The sequence below is a fragment of the Aythya marila genome, assembly GCF_965140915.1.
Source record: "Aythya marila genome assembly, chromosome: 17".
In the NCBI taxonomy this organism is placed as follows: domain Eukaryota; kingdom Metazoa; phylum Chordata; class Aves; order Anseriformes; family Anatidae; genus Aythya; species Aythya marila.
Genome location: NC_139058.1, coordinates 5,345,867 through 5,355,646, shown reverse-complemented (window position 1 = coordinate 5,355,646; position 9,780 = coordinate 5,345,867). Strand labels below are relative to the sequence as shown.

The following is a 9,780-nucleotide window of genomic DNA, read 5'->3' as shown; positions in this document are numbered from 1 at the left end:
AGCACCCACCCACCACCCCCACCCATCCCCTGTGCCACCCCCACCACCCTCAGTCCATCCGTCCGTCCATCCATCCGTCTGTCCGTCCACCCATGGCACACCTCCTGGGCCACCCCAGCAGCATGGCGAGCCTGCGGGCCGACCTGCGGGACCTGCAGGGAGCCATCTCCGACGTCTCCTCCCGGGCTGGCCCCGCTCGTTTCCCCTCCTGGAAGTTCCCCGATCAAGTCTCCTGCGAGCTGGACCTGGCGGCGCTGCTGGAGCGCTACGACTACACCGAGGGAGACCCCGAATTCAGCCAGCACGCCCATGTGGTGCTGCTGGAGCTGCTGGTAGACAGGTGAGAGAGGGCACGGCCGGCACGAAGCATCCCTCCGAGACCTTAAAAAGCCTCAGGCACGGCCATGCTACGAGGCTGGGAGGCAAAAGTGCCTTTTTTTGGGTGAAAGAGATACAGCTCGGTTTTAAAGACGAGCCGTGCCCACGGTGCTGTCTCAATATTTGGCCCTAATGGTTTGGGTTGGATATGGGCGGTGAGTGCCCCAAAACTTTAGGGAGAGCCCCCCGGAACTGCAAGCACCCTGGCAGTGCAGGAGGATTTAACCCCACCAAACCTTGCTCTGGGGAGTCAGCAGCCCCCAGGAGGGGGGCACACAGGTATCCAGCCTCCTTTGCCAGACCTGGGCTGGGGGTCGGGGAAGGAAGACAACTTTTGTCGCTGCACTTCAGGCTCAGCGCTCTGCTGAGTGCCACGGGCACGTTCCCTGGTCCTAATATTCTGTTGTTCTGTCTTTCATCCCCATGAAGGCTGCTGCTGCTGCTCCAGAGCTTCACAGGCTATGCAGAAAACCTGCTCAGCGAGCGAGCCGTGCCCCCGGCACAGGCAGTGGGGCCCTGCATGTCCGCGGGGCTGACGGTGAGGAGGTACTGGCACAGCATGCTGCGACTGGGGGCCTTCTACCAGCAGCTCCTGACCGAGGTGGGACATACGGGGGCGTGCGGGCACCTTGAGATGAGCGCAGGGATCACAGCAACGGCCTCAACGCCCCCACGATTTGGGAGATCCCCCAGGCACGCACAGGGACACCCTGATTCGTGTGGTGGCCGTGCCAGATGTGTGCTGTCCCTGGCTTCCACCAGGATTTTGGGATGGGGCAGCCCAACTGCCCGTAGTTTTTGGATGAATATTCTCCTCCTGCCGGCGTGCTGCCCCTTGTGGCTCTGCTGCCCCATGCCGTGTGCGGCTGAGCTGGCTCCGATTGGTGAAATGATTTGTGGCAAAAATGCTTTGCCCTGCATTTTGTTTCCCAAATGGTTCCTCTCGTGGCATAGTCTCAGAGCAAAGGCAGAGTGTTCACCTGGCGTGAGCAGGGAACAGGGCAGCGAGGTGTGGAAGGAGGGAAAATAACAAACATAAAATAAAAAAAAAAGCCAGGGAGCATATTTTGCTGCAGAGGCTTTCTGTCATGAAACCACAGCTCCACTACACGAGCAGTGGCTGAAAAGTTACCTGGGAGCTTGAGAAATTCATCCTCTTGGTGTCAGGGAGCGCTGGGGGCAGCCCATGCTGTGCGTGAGGATCGTTTGGCTTTTAGCCATTGGCTTTGGCTGTAACAGAGCACAGCAGGGAACCCCGAGCACTTGGCTCTGTCCTCCAGCAAGCTCAGGGAGTGTCTTTTCTCCCCAAAGAAGGGCTCGCTGCCCTCACGGCTTCTTGCCTGCGCTGTCCCCGTCCTTCGCCCCTCTGGGTTTGCCTCTCACGGACTGTTTGCAGCCAGCGTGGTTTGATCTGTGCTCCGTGTTTTGTTCTGTGCTCTCCCCACCAGAAAAAGGCTTGCAGGAGGAACATCCCCACGCTGCAACCCGCCCCCGAGGCTGGGAAAACGGAGGAGCACTTCCAGCCCTGCTTGCCAGCCCTTTCGGAGCCCAGCGCCCCCCCGGGTGCTGCCCAGTGCAGCTCCCTGTGCCCGTGGCAGGCTGGCAGCGACGCCTCGGGCAGCATCCCCACGCGGGCAGCGGAGCCGTCCCCAGCACCCTGCGACGTCTGTGCCTGCACCCAGGCCAGCCTGCGCGAGGTGGGCGAAGCCATCACCAGCATCTGCCAGAGCCACAACATCCCCTCGGCTCTCAGCAGGTTCCAGCAGGTGGTGGCGGAGACCGTGGGGAGAAAGACGCTCTCGGCAGCCGAGGTGAAATGCTGGGCCTCGGAGCAAAGCAAGGACCTCTCCCGCATCAGCAAACACCTCCACGCGCTGCTGGAGCTGCTCGACCCTCTGAAATCCGAGCTGGCGGCGGCGAAGAAGCAGAGGGACGAGCTGCAGAAGCAGGTTGAGGACTTCGCCCGCCTGCTTCAGGCGGAGAAGGAGACCCAGGCGCAGCGGAGGAAGGAGGCTGAGCAGAGCCTGGAAGTCAAGAACAAGGAGCATTTGGAGGCTGTAGCCAGGCTGGAGCGGGACAAGGACGACCTACGGAGAGGTACGGTGCTGTCCCCTGCAGGTATTTGCAGAAGCAGGCAGTCCACGGTCAAATCTCAGTCCCAGCACCATGAACGGGGCTTTTACCTCTAGTTTTGGGCAGCTCAAATGTCACCAGTGAGAGCGACTGTTCCCGTTACGGTCACCTGGCCATGGAAATCCCACTTTTATCTGTGCCAGCTGCTCCTGGGGCTCCCCCGGAGCAGGTGAGGGCTGGTGCACTGGCATTGCTGCCTGTCCTGATGCTTTCATCCTCTCCCAGCTTCTTCTGCTGCTTTCCCCTCCCCATCATCTCACTTCCCACTCTCTGTGCCCCGTCTCTGCAGCATCTCACGTGCTGGTGGCTGCTCCCCACCGTGGGACAAACGCGGCGGTGGGAGCCCGATGCCATCACCGGGTGAAAAACGCCTTGGCACTGTGCTTTGCTGCCCCCTTGTTTTAGTTTCTTTGAGGAGCTGTTTAACGTTTCGTGGTCTTCTGCACTTATTTAGGAGCTGCTCTGCTGGAAGAACAAATCTCCGCGTTAAAGGAAGCGCTGGCTGCCAAGCAGGCTGCTCTGCAGGAGCTGGGTAAGGACCCCGGGGGCTCACCCAGCTGCCACCTCTCTCCCCGAGTCTGGCTCTGATCTCACCACGTGTTTTACACCCGTGTAACTCCCAGCTCCCCCAGAACCAGCTGGGTGTGGGCCTGGTGGGAACGGGAGGACGTAGCCTCCTGTGCTGCAGTGCCCAAACAGCAGCCAGCACCCAGGTGCTGGCTGAGATTTAGGGGTTCCCTGGGACACCAAGGAACTGTCACCAGACCTCGCTGGCACCTGCAGAAGCTGTAGGGCCCCTAAAAGCACCACCTGGGCTGGGAGCAGCTCCCCCTCCTGCCCAGCTGGGCTCCATGGTGCTGTTGTCTCCCCAGAGGTGACCAAAAAGAGCTTGCTGGAGGACCTGAGGACCACGATGGTGGCCAGGAGCCGGGTGCTGGACCTGGAGGAGGAGGTGCGGCTGCTCACCGACCAGAAGGAGAACCTGGGCCAGGAGCTGAGCGCGGTCACCACCCAGCTGGAGAAGGAGAAGGCCAAGGTGGAGAGCATGCTGAGGCACCGAGAGGTACGGCTGCTGCTCCCCGCAGCTGCTCAGCTGCAGCCACAGCCCCTCATCACCGCGGTGCCGCTTCCCTGTGGCTCCAGTGCTGGCAGCAGGGCAGCAGAGAGCTGCTGCAGGCTCGCCTCCTCGTGCAGTCCCTGCAGGCCAAGCAGAACGCCCTGCTGCAGCAGCTGGACAGCCTGGACCAGGAGCGTGAGGAGCTGCAAGCCAGCCTGGGGGAGGCTGAGGGGGACAGGGCCCGGCTGGCGGAGCAGCTGGAGGAGAGCCGGGAGCAGCGGGAGCAGAGCGGGCACCAGCTCCGGGCGCAGCAGGTACCCGGCACACGGGGGGAACACCTGGCAACCCTCCTGAGAAGGGTGCTCACAAAACTCAGCCCCTTGCCCTTGCTCTGCCCCCCAGGAGCTGCTGGACACGCTGCAGCAGGAGAAGCAGAGCCTGGAGCAGTCCGTCTCCGAGCTGCGTGAGGATGTTTCCAGGCTGGAGGAGCAGGCACAGGAGCTGAAGGAGCGGGAGAAGCTCCTGGTGTTCTTCCCCGAGCTCCACGTCCCCGTTGAGACACAGTTTGAGAGTAAGGGAGAAGCAGGGTTAGGGCAAGGGCTTGGACACGGCTGCGTTTGTCCTTGCTGATTCAGCCAGCAGGTTTAGGACCCAGCCACCACTTGTGGGGGTTGTGCTGGTGCTCCCTGCTTCGGGAAGGCTCATTTCCAGCAAACACCACCCCACTCGTGTGCTCCCGAGCTGTTGGGACGGGCTCTGCTGCCAGCACCTCCGAGCAGGCTGCAAGGCACCGTGGTTTATTTTATTTGCAGGCACCGGGAACATCGCCGAGGACATGGAGAAGCAGCTGCAGGCCAACGACATCAGGATCGGGGTGCTGGAGCAGGAGAACACACGGCTCAGGGCCGCGCTGGCCAAATTGAAGGCGGCTGCTCAGCAGGGCGTGCTGCAGGTGAGGCTGAGTCCGAGTCGGGGCTGGGAGCTGGCAGGAGAGGGGCGCACGAGCTGGGGGGGCACCGCGTGAACTGGTGAACCGGTGCCAGCAGGGGAAAGCTGCGTTGCCGAGCCCCCTGGTTTGGTTTCCAGCTCCTTTACCTCAGCCCCGACGAGGCTGTTGTGCCACCACTGAGCTGGCGGTGGCATCCTCCCAGGGCAGAAGCCAAGATCCCCGAGCACGGAGCTGAACGCAGGAGGTTTCACCCCCATCTTCTCTCCTCCAGCTTGTCCCACAGCCCCAGCTGTGGACTCAGCTCGGCAGCCAGCGTGGCGGGGAGGCCGCGGGGTGAGTAGGAACCCGGAGGAAAGCGCTGGGGAGCTTCCCACTCCTTCCTCCCCTCCAACCTCTTCTGCTTCTCCCCTCCGCAGGCCTCCAAGCAGCCAAGGCAGCGGGGACGGCGCAGGGGCACGCGGAGGAGCCACCAGCAGGGCCCGGCAGCGACCTCCCGGCAGCCAGCGCCCAAAGCCACCCTCGGCAGAACCCACAAGCGAGGCCGGACCCTGCCTCTCGCTGCCAGCACGGGGTCTGCTGCTGGCCCCCGACCCCCGAGGAAGCAGCAGCACTGCCGGAGGAGCTCGCCCCTTCTCACACCGCACCGGCCCCCACCGCAAATAGATGCTGGGGGGAGCTCAGGCAGGACTGAAGCGCTAACGAGCAGCGCGCAGCTGCTCCCCCTTCCCTGCGGGACCTCGTTACCTGTTGCAAACACGACGGCACCTTCCTTTGGGACACCCGCTCTGCCTCCCCATCGCTCCGAGCCCGAGGAGCAGCGTCACGCGGCGGCGTGGGGAGCCCGGGGAGCGGTGCCGTGGCAGCTGGGAGGCGGCAGCGGGGCTGCCAGCTGGCTGCCGGCTGTTGCTTCACCTTGTTTTCGGCAGGGACGCAACCAACCTGTTTGTGTGGTTTCCCTTCTTGTCCCTCTCCGTTGGGCAACGCCGCGGCTTTTGATAAAGCAGGAGGCAGCGGGGCCCTGAGGGCTGGGCTGGCGCATCCCCCGTTCATCTCCTGCAGCGCAGGGGCCCTGGGAAGAGCCCCTCTGTAGCTTTGGGGCTTTGGGGACAGGGGTGGGGCTGGTGCAAGCACCGCTGGCAGCCAGGGGACTGACCAGCACCTTGGTGAGGAGGCCTGGGTGGGGGGAAACGCTCCCTGGCGTGCAGAGCTGGCCCCAAACAATCAGCCGAGCAGGGCCGGCGACATTCCTGGGTGCTGGAACCCGGTCGCCCACGGGCTGAGCCGCTGCTGCAATCCCTGGCACGGCTCTGATCCCGGCTCTGATCCCGGCTAACTCGCAGTCACCTGCGCCACGCCTGGGCACGGCTCAGCTCAGCTCGGGCCAGGAACCGCTCCCAAGAGGCGGCTGGGAGGCAGCCAGGCGGCTCTGAAGAGGGCTTGGAGGCAGAGCCGGCCTCGGGACAAGGGGAGTCGGAGCCGTGCTCAGCTCGCCAGCACCGCCGCAGCCTGGGAGAGCGGCGACGAGCGGTCGGAGGGGCCGGGGACGAAGCAACACAAGACACAGCAGCCCCGCAGCCTCTCCTAGCTGTGTTTTAATTGCGACGGAGCTGGGCAGCGCTGCGGCTGCCAGGCGGAGCTGGAGCCACGTGGGGCTCACGGCGAGTCCCCGGACACCGCAGCACAGCCCGTGTTCAGTCTCTGCAGCTCCCTCGCGCCGTCCTCTCTAATAAGTTAGTATAAATAGGGTGTTTTCCCCCCCTCCCAACCCCCCTGCCACGAGCAGCAGGTCCCCCCGCAGCCCTGCCAGCTCCGTCCCCGTCCCTTGGCTGTGGCAGAGCCGTCACCCAACGCGTCCCAGCCGTGCCCTGCCACGGCCAGGGGGAAATAAAAAAAAAAAAAAGAGACTTAGAAAAATGACTACGAGCAGGGAGAGGGAGCAGCTGGCCCTGCAGACCACCCCTGATGTCCCCTCCCTGGTTCCCGTTCCCCCAGCCCCCCAGCAGCACCCAAATGGGCTGTGCCCAGCCGTGCCCCCCGCCCCTCTACTCACGCCGAGCAGGGAGAGCCCCCAAATCCTTCACTCCCCTAAAGGCCAGGCGCTGCCAGGGTGCTGCGAAGGGCACGGCCACGCTGAGCCCGTGCCAGCACCGAGCACAGCTCGCCCAGCGCCCACCCCGGTCCCTCTCCCCCCGTTCTTCCCGGAGCAGCCCCGGGGCACGTCCGCCGGGCTGGCTAGCTCTCTCCACAGCAGTTCCCTGGCAGGGAAAAGGATGGAGAAGGCGTCACGGGGGGAAGCAGGGGCAGAGGAGAGCCCTCGCCCCGATATGAACATGCTCCCTGGAGGGTGAAACAGGGAGCAGGACGTGCTGGGAGTCCCGGGGGCTCCTCAAAGCCCCGGAGCTGCACTCACCCAGGATGTTGTGCTTGCAGAGGGGGCAGGTCTGCTGCAGGAGGAGCCAGGGGTCCACGCAGTCCCGGTGAAACTCGTGGGCACACGGCAGCACCCGCAGCCACTGCGGGGAGGGAAGTGGGTGGGAAACGGGTGACATGAGCCCTGAGGGCCACAGCAACCTCCCCCTGCCCCAGAAAGGGGGACAACGTCCCCCCGGTGGGGACATCCCAGCCCTGGCATGCGAGGGGAGGCTCAGCCCCAGGGAACAGAGCAAAGGGGAGGCATTAGCAGGGGTGGCCCCAACCCGTTTGTGTCACCGGTCCCACCGGTCCCGACCTGGCTCTTGCAGAACTGCTCCAGGCACACGGCGCAGCTATCTATCTCGCAGACCCGGCTCTGCAGCGCCTTGCCGGGATGGTAGCGCCGCGTCTTCAGGGCCGACAGCCGCCGCCGAATGTGCTGCTTCAGGTCCAGCTGGGGAGGCAGAGCACAGCGTGAGGCCCCGGCCGCACCGCTCGGGTGCAAAAAGCAGGGAGCGGGGAGCTCCCACCTCGGCATCCCGCTCCGACACGTCTTGCCGCGACTGCCGCTGCGCCTGCACGATCACCCCCGTGCAGAGGAGCAGGGCGATGAGCAGGATGGTGTTCCAGAGCTGCTGGAGGTACTTCTGTAGGAACAACACCACGAGGCACTCAGGAGGGCAAGCGGGAAGCCCCTGTTTCCCTCCCGGCCTGGCTGTGGTGATGCCAGGCACGGCCGTCCTTCGCCCCACGGCCATGGGGAGCGAGCGTGGGGCCACCCATGGGTGCTGCTGACGCACCTGGACCTGCGAGCTGTTCTCCCCGGTGCAGATGACACCCTGCCACTCCCCATAGAGGCCCCCTCGGGAGAGGCCGCAGGTGGACCACAGGGTGAGCGTCACCCCCTGCGAGGAAGGACACCGCGTTGCCGCCAGCCCGTGCCAGCACGCAGCAGCACGGCGCAGGAGGCAGGACGGCAACGCTGAGTGATTTCCACCTGTGGTGCTGCAGGCGGAGAGGGAATGAGGAAGCACAGGTGGCTGCCAGGTTCCCTGCTCCCACAGAGCAAGTCCTGGGGACACCGAGGCACCGGCAGCTTCACCAGCCCTTGTGGAGCTGGCCACTAAATCGCCCCGTTGGCCAGCAAATGCTGGCTGGGCACAGCTGTGCCTCTGCCCTTGTACCAAAACAGAGGACAAAGAGGAGGAAGAGGTACCTACGTACCAGGTTCTCCAGCAGCACTGCCTGGTATGTGATCTTCGCTGTAGCTCTGAGACCCCTATGAGCAAGAGGCAAGAAGAGCGTCAGCCCTGTGGGCGCAGCAGGATCCAACCCCAGTACCTGGGAGCCCCTTTCCTGCAGGGCACGGGGCCACGCTCAGGGAGGAGAGAAGCCTCCTCCAAGCCACGTGTGCCCAGCCCCGTGCCTCAGTTTCCCCATCTGATAAAGCACAGCAGATGCCCCAGCTCCTGTGCCAGGCTGAGCATGCCAGACACCCCCCCCGGCCCCTTCTGTCCCATCCCTCCTGGTGCTGCCCTCAAGTGCTGGCTGTGCCCTTCCACCCTTCAGCAGCCGTGGCACAAATCCGACTGCTTCAGGAGAGCTCTCACCGCAGCAGTGCTCCCAGCAGCCTGGTGACGTTGTCCGAGGACTGGATCACGATGATGGGCTTGGCGAGGAGCTGAGAGACATCCAGCTGCACCGGACAGAAAAACAACAGCCGTGAGTGATGCAGAAGAGCATCCAGGGCGCCAGCAGGGCTGCTGGAGCTCCCCTACCTCTCGGATGGCGTTCTGGTTCAGCGCCAGGATGAGCAGTGCCGATGCCCCGAGCACCAGGGCTCGCTTCATCTGTGAAAACAGAAGGCACCAGGGGCTGAAGCTGTCCGAATCCTTGCTGGGGACCCCAGCGTGAGCCCCGCGAGCTGCCGCAGCCGGGCACCCTCACCTTGCTGACCACGGCGGCGGTGAAGGACTCCTCCTTGGCACCTCGGGGACCTTCAGCCGGCTCCTCGCCCAGCGGCACCACGCCGATCCAGCTGTCTTCAGCACCCAGCTCAGGCTCCTCATCTCCCACCTTGGGGACACGGCAGCATCAGGGGCCGGCACCGGGGGCACCGGGACACCCCCGGGGAGGCTCAGGAGGGGTGCGGGCAGCGTGCTCCCGCTCCCTGCTGCCTCCACATCCCTGCCTGTCCCCCACAGCCACCCCCCAGCTCCCCCAGCCCCCTCTCACCAGCAGCAGCCGCCCTCCGATCGCCTCCTCCCGCGGCCCTCCCAGCAGGGCCCCTCGCAGCGTGTAGGAGCCGCCGGGCCCCGCGGCCTCCCCGGCTCCGTTCCCGGCCCCGTTGCCGGCTCCAGGCCCCGCCAGCTCCACCTCGATGCGGGCTGAGGGAGCCGGGCCCGGCTCGGCCCGGCTCAGAGCCAGCAACGGAGCCAAGAGCGCGGCCCTCAGCGCCGCCATGGCTGCCCCGGGGCCTGCACAGCGCCCCTCGTGGGGCGGAGGAGAGTGGGGAGGGGATCGTGGGGGATCACACCAGGATCACACCGGATCACACTGGGATCACAGCACTTGTGCAGGGTTTTGTCCCCTTTTCAGCCTCCCTGCAGGTGCTGACAGACACTGACGGGCTCCTCCTGAGCCTCCTCTTCTCCAGCTCCCTCAGCCTCTCCTCGCAGCAGAGCTGCTCCAGTCCCTTCTGCATCTTGGTGGCCTTCCACCGGCCTCCCTGCAGTGTGCCCAGCTCTGTCTCGGACTGGGGAGCCCAGCACGGTCCCAGCACTGCAGCTGTGGCCTCCCCAGAGCTGAGCAGAGCAGATCACCTCTCTGGAGCTGCCGGCGACACCGTGCC

At 64.8% G+C, this 9,780-nt stretch overlaps 2 protein-coding genes across 2 annotated transcripts; one reads left to right on the top strand and one right to left on the bottom strand.

Annotated features, from left to right (window-relative positions):
* Nucleotides 1–92: 92 nt before the first annotated feature.
* On the top strand, nucleotides 93–344 carry CCDC157 (coiled-coil domain containing 157; the record flags this gene model as incomplete). The annotated part of the gene is made up of 1 exon (XM_082773719.1): nucleotides 93–344. One exon carries the CDS (start codon nucleotides 93–95, stop codon nucleotides 342–344), a length of 252 nt encoding a protein of 83 aa, XP_082629845.1.
* A 6,190-nt stretch (nucleotides 345–6,534) lies between these two features.
* RNF215 (ring finger protein 215) lies at nucleotides 6,535–9,428 on the bottom strand. Its single transcript, XM_082773707.1, has 10 exons — nucleotides 9,165–9,428; nucleotides 8,877–9,005; nucleotides 8,708–8,779; nucleotides 8,540–8,625; nucleotides 8,154–8,208; nucleotides 7,730–7,834; nucleotides 7,460–7,576; nucleotides 7,246–7,383; nucleotides 6,928–7,030; nucleotides 6,535–6,772 (listed from the first exon to the last, which is right to left on the bottom strand). The coding sequence occupies exons 1-10, from the start codon at nucleotides 9,390–9,392 to the stop codon at nucleotides 6,750–6,752; spliced, it is 1,056 nt and encodes a 351-aa protein (XP_082629833.1). The 5' UTR covers nucleotides 9,393–9,428; the 3' UTR covers nucleotides 6,535–6,749.
* Between the last annotated feature and the right edge of the window lie 352 nt (nucleotides 9,429–9,780).